We start from the raw sequence: 11,565 nt of genomic DNA on the forward strand, positions 1-11,565 counted from the left end.
GGGCCCCCTGCTCAGCGGGGGGCCTGCTTCTCCCCCTGCTCATGTTCTATCTCTGTGTCTCGAATGAATAAATAAAAAAAAAATCTTTAAAAAAAAAACAGGGGCGCCTGGGTGGCTCAGTTGGTTAAGCGACTGCCTTTGGCTCAGGTCAGGATCCTGGAGTCCCGGGATCGAGTCCCACATCGGGCTCCCTGCTCAGCAGGGGGTCTGCTTCTCCCTCTGCCCTCTTCCCTCTCGTGCTCTCTCTCATTCTCTCTCTCTCAAATAAATAAAATCTTTAAAAAAAATAAAAATTAAAAAAATTAAATTAAAAAAAACCAAAAAACCCCACAAAGTACTGAATTCATATACGTGTGTGGCGATTTGATTAATCTGTGTCTCCTCACACTAGATACTAGACTCCATGACAAAAAAGACCGTGTCAGTTTATCCACAGCTACATTGCTAGTTGTTAAAGCCAGTGCCAGGTAAAGTAAATACTTTTAACAATCTGATAATATCTCCCTGGGACCAAGCCAACAAGCCACATTCTTTATTCCGAATAAGCTAAACATTTGCTCCCTAAGGGAAGGTATAGGATATGTGAATAAGGAGGGGGATACCGAAAGAGCCTGGTAAAGGGACCATGTGAGACATGGGGAGTTCTACGGTCAGTCCTACTCTACCAAGGCTTTTGCCATGAGCACCATGGATCAGAAGCTGACAACAACTAAAAATCTTTCAGTAGGAATTTTGACTTATTTTCTACTTTACCCATCAAAAATAGATTTATGCCTGGGTTATGAAAAGTCGATTCAAGGATAGCTTTCAGAAGGGCATAAACAGCATAATTTCTTTTTTTTTTTTTTAAGATTTTATTTATTTGACAGAGAGAGACACAGCGAGAGAGGGAACACAAGCAGGGGGAGTGGGAGAGGGAGAAGCAGGCTTCCCGCTGAGCAAGGAGCCCGACGCGGGGCTCGATCCCAAGACCTCGGGATCATGACCTGAGCCGAAGGCAGACGCTTAACGACTGAGCCACCCAGGCGCCCCTAAACAGCATAATTTCTTAGGGAACAGCCTGTCATCTAGCAGAGGCTGTAACACAACACTTACCAAAGTACCGTGAGCCTTTTATCTGCAGCTGTAGCGTCAGGGGCCAAGTAATTCTTTAGCTTCATAGTGTATCTGTGAGTTAAAGCAACAAATGACACAAAACACAGTACTTCATCTTGATCTTAGGACTTTAGTCCTCAGAACATTAGAACCCAACCTAAACAAAGGCAAAAATACCCACGGAAGTATCTAGTTCTCCTTAACCCAGGACAACAAAGGATTAGGATCCTTCACAGTTTTACTGTACACAGCTGTATCAGCCCCTTCCTAGATGAACCAAGGAAGTAGTAGTGCCAATGACATGGCAGCCAAGTTTTCCCACTTACTTGATGAGCTCCACTGTCTCTGAATACATAGGGAATGGGGATTTGGATTCCTGAGCATTTTTCTCTAATGCATTCCCACATTCAATGAAAGATACCACAGCATCAAGATAGTATACAGCTTTCTCAAACCTATCAGACTGAAGAAAGGAGAATAAAGGTAATGAGAGATACACTGAGGTACTATGGGAACAAACAATAAATGAAAATTTAAGTTCATTTGATTACATAAACAAATGTGAGAATGTTTACATACCAATGCATCGGCATTGTGCTTTAGTTTTTTTGCTTCTTGTAAATAATGGTCTGCTGAATAATTTCTGCAATGTAAATTTTTATAGTAAATAAAATAGTAAATATTTTCATAAGATATTACTTGTTCATTTTAGTCTCTAGCATCCCTCAGAAAATGACCCATTACTAAACATCCAGTTCCAGTTTTTCTGACAAATGTTTTTATTGGGTTAAGAGCATAAACTGTGTTGGCCAACTCATGACAAATTTTCTATTTAGGAAAACAGAAATCAAGCTCCCTAATATTAAATGCTCATTTTCCCAAGTTGTTTGAAAGATTTGGAATAAATGGAATGTGGGTAAGAGAAATAGCCTTTTAACAAAATGCAGGAAAAACCCCAACACTTGCTCTCACTTATTTAAGAAAGCCCCCATGTTAAACAGTGGTACAGCAGCAGTCAGGTTCTACTTGAAGGTCCATTACTCACATGCCCCAGGAATCATGGAGGTCCAGTTAAAAGGAACAATACTTGGACTAGTAGGGTGTCTTTCAAATTAAAATCTGAATGTTCTATGGAGCACAACACAAGTAGGAATTCTTCTGATCACTGATGGGAATTTAAATGAGTTTCTTATATGCTGACTGGAATGATTTCTCCAATGCATAAAAAACCATTTCTCTCACCTGTCGTCAAAGGCAAGCTTTGTTCTCCGAGGCTTAGAAGCATCAGGAGTTGGTGTAGATGAAGGACAGCTAGAGGAGCTATTTGGAGCCTTTTCCTGACCAGAAAAATATATAATGTTGAAAATACATAATACTGAAAAAGTATGTATGTTGAAAATTCTGAGGTGATTAAAATTAAACTGAAAGTATCTTCTTTTTTTTTTTTTTTTAATTTTTTTTTTATTCTTATGTTAATCCCCATACATTACATCATTAGTTTTAGGTGAAGTGTTCCATGATTCATTGTTTGTGCATAACACCCAGTGCTCCATGCAGAACGTGCCCTCCTCAATACCCACCACCAGGCTAACCCATCCTCCCACCCCCCACTCCAGCAACCCTCAGTTTGTTTCCTGAGATTTGAAAGTATCTTCTGAGCCACTAGTAGAAAGGAAACAAAATTCCGCTGCCTTCAGTAATTAATTTCCTTGTTACAAAATTTTTAAATTTCAGAATGTAAAAGCCTTTTTTGCAGAACAGGTCCATTTTATATAACCAAAAATATTCATTCTAATAGTAGAGGTCTACTATGTACCAGGCACTGAACTAGACACTAGTTAAAACATAAGGAAGATACCACCTACTCTGAGAATAGGAATACTGCTTAAGACAAAATTTACTGATAATTACTGGTCAATGAAAACAGCAATAATAAGATCTAACACTTACTACGTGCTTACTACTTACCAGGCGCTTAGCACAGTCATTAATCCTTCCACAACTTTATGGAAGTATACAGCTTTTGGGACAGAATAAAAAGCAATGTCAAGGAGGGTAACTCACCCAAGTTCAAACAACTTTTAAGTGGCACTCCTGGAATTTGGATTTTAAATCCAGATCTGCCACATTTTAAAAGGCTAGCCACTTTCTTAAACCTAATTCTACCTCCTCTCAACATAGCCCTTTATGCGGGGACTGTGAGCCTATCTTCCCAACTGCTTCCCTCTACACATTTTCCCTACAATAAAACACTGTACGTAAGCAGAATTTATCCTACGAAATGATGTGTCAACATTAAAAAACCCAATTAATATATAATTTTACTGCTTGTGTTTAAAAATCTACTGAAAAGGAACCATAAACCATTTTTCTCAAATGGTAACAGCTTTTCAGTTCTACCCAATACAGCTTATCTCAAGAAATGAAAATAAAGGCCCTGGGATTTGAGAAAATACTACACTCTTCATGGTAAAGTTCACATGTTTCTGAAATGGCTTCCTGCCTATTATGATGGAATGTAACATTACTAGGCCAGCTTTCCCTCTATGTTTTGTTAAGTAATTCCACAATTGCCTAAGTTTAGATTTACTGAGGGAAAACTGAAATTACTAAAGATACATTCAAAAACTTTCTACGTATTTTAACACATTTTTTTACATAAAAGTTATATGCATGGGATATGTAAAATTATTGCGTGGTGAAGGAGGTGAACTAGAATTACTGTAGTGGTCATTTCACAATATATACATATATTTAATCATGGTGTGCACCTGAAACTAATATGTTATATATCAAGTATATCTCAATTAAAAAAGAACTGGCAGAACTAAGAGAAGAAATAGACAAATCTTGTATGTTTGTGGAAAAATGAACAAGAGGACAAAGTGACCAAAAATATCAGCATAAAGATTTGAAAACACGATTAACCTAATTGAATTACATGGATTCCGTCTAAATATATGCAGAATACACATTCTTTTCTAGCAAATACAGAACATTATAAAATCTACCATATACTATACTCTCATAAAGTAAATCTTAACAAATTTCAAAAGACTGCTACCATGCAGATTACTTTCCAGCCCCAATGCAATTAAGGTAGAAACACTAATCAGAAGACAACTAGCAAATCTCACTATGTTTGGAAATTGACTAACATGCTTTTAAGTAACTCTTGGGTCAAAGATAAAATCACCCTGGAAATTAGAAAATATTTTAAACGGAGTTATAAAAACACACCAAATCTTCTAGGATGCACGTAAGCAGTATTTAGAGGAAATTATACAGCTTAACTGCTTATATCAGGGAAAGAAGGCGCGCCTGCGTTGCTCAGTCCTTAAGCGTCTGCCTTCGGCTCAGGTCATGATCTCAGGGTCCTGGGATCGAGCCCCGCATTGGGCTCCCTGCTCAGCGGGAAGCCTGCTTCTCCCTCTCCCACTCCCCCTGCTTGTGTTCCCTGTCAAATAAATAAATAAAATCTTAAAAAAAAAAAAGAAAGAAAAAAAGGCTTAAAACTAATATAAAAATTAATGAGCTAAGTACATTTTTAAAAGTCAGTAAACAGAACAAAGCAAAAATAAAGAATAAGAAAGGAAATCATAAAGACTGTAAATTAATGAAATAGAAAACAAAAATAAACCACAAAGAATCAACAAAAACAAAGGCTAGTTTCTGAAAAGACAAGTAAAACAAATAAGCCTCTGATGAGACTGATCAAGGAAAAAGAGAAATGGCACAGAGAACTAATATTAAGAACAAATGGGAGGGCGCCTGGGTGGCTCAGTTGGTTAAGCAACTGCCTTCGGCTCAGATCACGATCCTAGAGTCCCAGGATTAAGTCCTGCATCGGGTTCCCTGCTCAGTGGGGAGTCTGCTTCTCCTTCTGACCCTCCCCCCTCTCATGTGCTCTCTCTCTCATATAAATAAATAAAATCTTTAAAAAAATAAAAAAGAACAAAAGGGAAACATAAGTAAAGATGTCACATATATCAAAAGCATATTAAGAGACTGAACTTTATGCCAACATATTTCAAATATTTGATAATATAAGCGAATATGTAGAAAAACAAAATAAAAATTATATGTAATTTTGTTCCATATTATCTAATTTTCCTTTAGCTAAAATAAGAAAAAGCGTATTTTCCAACTAAATTACAGATTCTTCTTTAATCAACCCATATGTAATTGCTTAAACTGGAAATTGCCAAGACTAACATTAATGATTTTAACAACTGTTAAAAGCCCTAAGATCTTGAAATCAAAGTGGCCAGGGCCTATATTTTATATTCTGTCAATAACAACAGAGTACCAAATAACTACATTTGATCCAACAAATATTTCCTGATTACCCAGTAAGCTAAACAATGGAGAAAAAACAAGATACAAATCCCTGCTTTCAAGGATCTGACAAACCAGTAAAGAAGAGCCACATAGTTTTACCTATGAGATCACACAACCAAATGAACAGGTGACCTCACTTAAAGAATACATTTAAAAAGGCGGTAGGGCGGGGCGGTGGGGCAGCGCCTGGGTGGCTCAGTTAGGCCTCTGACTCTTGATTTCGGCTCGGGTCATGATCTTGGGGTCGTGGGATCAAGCCCCGAATTGTACTCTGTGCTCAGCGGGGAGTTTGCTTGAAATTCTCCCCCTGCCCCAACTCAGGCAGACACTCTCTCTCTCTCAAATACATTTTTAAAAAGATTTATTTATTTGACAGAGAGAGAGAGCGGGCGCGCAAGCATGGGGAATGGCAGGCTCAGCTCCCAGCTGAGCAGGGAGCCTGATATGGGGCTTGATCCCAGGACCCTGGGATCATGACCTGAGCTGAAGGCAGACGCTTAACCAACTGAGTCACCCAGGTGCCCACAAATAAATCAATCTTAAGAAAAGAATGATATGAGGTTTCAAGAAATAAGCATTCAGGCCTCAAAACCTACAGGTGAAGTATGGAAAATGGAGAAAGAGCCAGTTAGCAGGGAGACACAAAACTGGACGGTGAAGGAGGCCAAGAGGACAGTCAGGTTCCTTAAGAACACTAGAACTAACTCTCTAAACTATTACGGAAGGGTGTCCACCTGGAGAAAAAGCCATCTGTGTATCTCAATTTGGGCCGTTGTTCACAATTAAAATCACCTCAATTTTAAAGACTTAATTAAAATGCCACATTTAATAAACATGAGTAACTACCTTTAATGGTCAATTTTTTCAACTCTCAAACCTTCACTTACTCAAGTCACAAATAACAACCCAGTGTCTTATATTCTTAAAAATCTAGGTATTTTCTTAATCTTGTCAGTTTGCTCGTTGATCAAAACAGTTTAGAAAGTAATGCAAATAACCTGGTAAATAAAGTGAGGGTCAAAGTCTAATAAAGTACAGCCTTGAAAAAGCTTCTATGATCCATTTCTCCACCCATGAACATGAAGAATAGTCCCCTACATTATGATCATGCTCCAGGAATAGTTCCAGTACTAGCTCAGCTAAAGAATTTTCCCTTCTTCATGAATCAAAGCCAGATTGGTTGCTTTATCACTTTATGTAATATACTTGCTTGTAAAATCTAATTCTAAAAAATCCAAAGCCAATTTCAAACCACAGACAACTCAATCATAAGAACTGGAGTGATTTATAATTAGATCATAATCGACTACTTTCTTCCCAAACCAACTTTCCCAATTATGGGTTTCTGTCTTAATATGCACGTGGCCAGGTGAAGTACTGCTTTCATGGTCTCAGATCAACTGCCTATGTTTATTATCAAGATTATGACATTCTGAGAGTAAAAATGCACAGGCCTATAAATTTAATGAGAGATTTACAAGATCGTCAAAGCACAATGTCACCTTAGAGAATTCCTATGGCAATGAGATTGCTTTTCAAAAGGCTCAGACCCCCAACGCCTTACCTTGACCTCCTTAGAGCTACTGGAAGTCTTCCCTTCAGTCTTCTTCTGCTTTGATGTGGAGGAACTGTTTTTGCTGCTGCCACCATTCTCCTTGTTGCTATTATTACTTGACTTTAAAGAAGACGACTGACTAATAGTCCTCTTCCGAGAGCCATGCTCTGTTTTTGGATCTTTTGAAGGAACGGGCCCCGCGGGAGAAGGCAACAAATCCTTTTCTTTTGCAGCACTTTGCTTAGATGACCTGCCAAATCAAACAAATGCCTTCATTTCTCTAACACAGTCATATGGTGGTGATGGATTTTTTTCTATTTCTTTCTGCCTGCTTTCAAGACAAATTTGTTTCTCCCTATTTAAGTATCAGGACACATGATTTTTACAAAACAAGAGTGTACATTTCATAGGGACAGGCCTCTTACCTGTTTTCCACCCTCTGGCTGTATGTATACCCAGTGCCTAAATGTTGGCCTGCCACACAAGTATTCAATAAATACTAGTTACATAAATGAGAAGATGAATGATGAAGATATGAAGTTCCTAAGTTAGAAACCGGTCTCTTGCCAGATACAGATAAGCTTGTCATCTAGCCAGAAAACGGTAAAACTTTAATTCTTATCCTGTACTCAATCCTACTCCACTACAAAAAGAAGAAAGGAAGAAGAGACTGACTCTTAAAACTTTCCATTGCAATTAGCTAATAGCAAAAGCTCCCTCCTCTACTAGTTGGTGTATGTACACATATACATGGATATGACATGTTCACTGAAAGGAACAATCTAAGAGCACATTAGAAAGTACCCAATGGCAAATGACATACACATATTAACACACATGTAACATGTTTTGGGGACGTACTCTCTGTTGCTGGATGGCTTGTGACCTGAATTCTTGTCTTCCGTTTTGGGTTTCTTGCTGTCATTGGCTCGGGTATCATCTTCGTTCTGGATGAAAAATAGAAAAAAGCAACTACTACGTTTGATTTTTATTCATCTTATTTCAGTTTCCAGCAGGAGTCACCCTTAATAATTCATCCCTGATTAGTTTCAGAAAGAAAATAAATGTGAAGTGAAATAATTCATTTAAACAATGTTCAGTGAACGGAGTTTCAAGGCTGAGAAGAAGTCTATTTTATTTTATTTTAAAGATTTTATTTATTTATTTGACAGAGACACAGCGAGAGAGGAAACACAAGCAGGGGGAGTGGGAGAGGGAGAAGCAGGCTTTCCTCGGAGCAGGGAGCTTGATGTGGGGCTCGATCCCAAGACCCTGGGATCATGACCTGAGCCGAAGGCAGATGCTTAATGACTGAGCCACCCAGGCACCCCAGAAGTCTCCTATTTTAGATAAACAGAGCCCAAACACTGAAACACATTTCCTACAGTCTTTTAGGTGACATCTTTTCATCCTAATGACTTTGGGGGGGCTGTGAAATTATAATTAAGATATAATTCATACATGGGTGCCTGGGTGGCTCAGTCGTTAGACATCTGCCGTCGGCTCAGGTCATGATCCCAGGGTCCTGGGATTGAGCCCCACATCAGGCTCCCTGCTCTGCGGAGAGCTGCTTCTCCCTCTCCCACTCCCCCTGCTTGTGTTCCCTCCCTCACTGTGTCTCTCTCGGTCAAATAAATAAATAAAATCTTTTAAAAAAAGATATAATTCATATACGATAAAATCCACTCTCAAAGTTCACAATTCAATGACTTTTAGTATATTCACAGAGGTGTACAACCATTACCACAAACAATTCTAGAACATTCTCATCATCTCAAAGACACCTTGGACCCTTCAGCAGGCACTCCCCCCATTCCCTCCAGTCCAGACTCTAGTAATCACTAATCTATATATTTTGTCTTTATGGATCTGCCTATTCTAGACAGTTCATATAAATGGAATCACATTTGTGGCCTTTTGTGTCTGGTTCCCTCCACTTAGTATATTTTTCAGGTTCACTGATGCTGTAGCATGTATCAGGATTTCATTCGTGGTTATAGCTGAATGTATTTCATTGTATGCATATACCACATTTTATTTATCCATTCATCAGTTAATGACCATATGGGTTGTCTCCACTTTTCGGCTAATATAAATAATACTGCTGTGGACATTCAAGTCTAAGTCTTTGTGTAAACATATTTTCATTTCTCTAGGGTATATACCTAAGTGGAATGGAGTGGAATTGCTGGGTCACACAGTAACACTGTGTTTAACTTTTTGAAGAACTGCCAAAACTGCATTCCAAAGCAGCTACCTATCATTTTATATTCCCACCAGCACTGTACGAAAATTCTAACTCCTCCATATCTTCGCTTGTTACTGTCCATATTTTTTTTATTTTTATTTTTTTAAAGATTTTATTTATTTATTTGACAGAGACACAGCGAGAGAAGGAATACAAGCAGAGGGAGTGGGAGAGGGAGAAGCAGGCTTCCCACGGAGCAGGGAGCCCGATGCGGGGCTCGATCCCAGGACCCTGGGATCATGACCTGAGCCGAAGGCAGACGCTTAACGACTGAGCCACCCAGGTGCCCCACTGTCCATATTTTTTATTATAGCCAAGCCTAATGATTGTGAAAAATGTTTTGCTGAAACAAAAGCTATGAGCCTGTCTGTAATTGCCAAAGCTACCTTCCTGACTGATTCTAAGTTTTCCTATTGCTTTAAATATTGAGGCCCAAGAATCCAAAACATTCTGCCATAACAAAAGAATCTGTTCCCTACACAAATGATTGAAAGTGGACACATAAAAACATGAGACGAAAGAATCTACATCCTTCATTACCCTTGGTTGAGACTCCTCTCAGTACTATCTGCTTCATCTTCAAGAACTGTCCCTGACAATTTTACCAAAGCCATGAATCTCAAAAATCATTCCAAGTTTCCGGACTTGATTCTGATTTTATAAAATCAAAATCTGACTTTCACGTGTTGACATAAAAAAACTCAGGAGGAATAAAACATGCCAGTGAAATGTGGAGAAGAGGAGAAGTAAGGTGCAATTCTTTTAGAAGAAGGGGATTTTCTATTTTAAGTTATATATATTGTACAATTTTTAAACAAAAGAGTAAAAAGGGCATTCTATATTGTATTTCTATATTATATAAAATCTAATAAAGAATATGTAATACTTTTCGGGCGCCTGGGTGGCTCAGTTGGTTAAGCAACTGCCTTCGGCTCAGGTCATGATCCTGGAGTCCCGGGATCGAGTCCCGCATCGGGCTCCCTGCTCAACGAGGAGCCTGCTTCTCCCTCTGACCCTCCCCCCTCTCATGTACTCTCTCTCATTCTCGCTCTCTCAAATAAATAAATAAATCTTTAAAAAAAAAAAAAGAATATGTAATACTTTTCAAGCACAAAAGGACCAATTCTTAATTCCATAAGCACCTTAGTTTTCTAAAGAGCAGAGTCCATCATATATAAGCTCTTACTTCATGTAATTCTATGAATTAAATCCTGTAACAAAGTCCAGCAATCTGAGATGGTAGCTCTATAGGGGCCAGTAGCCCTAAACTTACCAGTCGAAAAAACTTCCCTATACTACAATAATGGAAACTCACTAGCTATAGCACTGAAAGTAGTAAGCTTCAGTTTTCTATAAATTGAAATTTCTAAGTATCTTCAGTTTTTGAAGAGTCAAAAAAAGGGGGGGGTTTATTCTAGTTTGTTCAAATACACATCATTGTCTGCACATTGTACTGTGGCCTTAAGAAAAAGAGGAAAGACCTCCAGCTCACTTCATTTTTTTTTTTTTTTAAAGATTTTATTTATTTGACAGAGAGAAACACAGTGAGAGAGGGAACATAAGCAGGGGGAGTGGCAGAGAGAGAAGCAGGCTTCCCGCCGAGCAGAGAGCCCGATGTGGGACTCGATCCCAGGACCCTGGGACCATGACCTGAGCTGAAGGCAGACGCTTAACGACTGAGCCACCCAGGTGCCCCAGCTCACTTCATTTTAAGAAATGTTTTATTCTTCCTATCCTCTGATGTGAGATTCTCAAGGTCAGCTGGGATTGGGGTTTTGCTCTGACTCTACCTGGTACAACTATTCTGGTACCTATCTGTCCACCTGCTCACCTCTTTGGTGTTATACAATCATATTCACACATAGGTATCAGGAGAAAGCATATTATTCTTCAATACAAATCATTAAAATTTACTTTCCTCTACAAATTTTTCACTAGAGCTAAAAGATCAAGCTCTTTTTCCCAAAGAATCTGTCTATACATGTCAGTTGTTCAGCTCTTTTCATTAGACATGTCCATTATCCTCCAATCATAGACATCTGTGGGTTTTCACATCTCCTGGGTCTAAAAAGGCTGACCTTGAATATATACCAAGCTTCAACTCTAAATTCAAATTATCCCAGATGAGGGGTGCCTGGGTGGCTCAGTCGTTAAGCGTCTGCCTTCGGCTTGGGTCATGATCCTAGGGTCCTGGGATCGAGCCCCGCGTCGGGCTCCCCGCTCAGCGGGAGGCCTGCTTCTCCCTCTCCCACTCCCCCTGCTTGTGTTCCCTCTCTCGCTGTCTCTCTCTCTCTGTGAAATAAATAAATAAAATCTTAAAAAAAAA

General features: G+C 39.0%; 1 protein-coding gene across 2 annotated transcripts in view; it reads right to left on the reverse strand.

Moving 5' to 3' along the window:
• Window positions 1-11,565, reverse strand: part of AFF4 (AF4/FMR2 family member 4) — a 90,568-nt gene that overhangs the window by 12,517 nt on the left and 66,486 nt on the right. For both annotated transcript variants that reach the window (XM_021702032.2, XM_021702031.2), the window contains 6 exons: window positions 7,853-7,938; window positions 7,001-7,241; window positions 2,338-2,432; window positions 1,675-1,738; window positions 1,422-1,558; window positions 1,096-1,167 (listed from right to left, as the gene is read on the reverse strand). In XM_021702032.2, the coding sequence (XP_021557707.1) occupies window positions 1,096-1,167; window positions 1,422-1,558; window positions 1,675-1,738; window positions 2,338-2,432; window positions 7,001-7,241; window positions 7,853-7,938 (695 nt within the window). The remainder of the gene's footprint in view (window positions 1-1,095; window positions 1,168-1,421; window positions 1,559-1,674; window positions 1,739-2,337; window positions 2,433-7,000; window positions 7,242-7,852; window positions 7,939-11,565) is intronic.

This window comes from Neomonachus schauinslandi, chromosome 7 (genome assembly GCF_002201575.2).
Source record: "Neomonachus schauinslandi chromosome 7, ASM220157v2, whole genome shotgun sequence".
NCBI classification, from domain to species: Eukaryota; Metazoa; Chordata; class Mammalia; order Carnivora; family Phocidae; genus Neomonachus; species Neomonachus schauinslandi.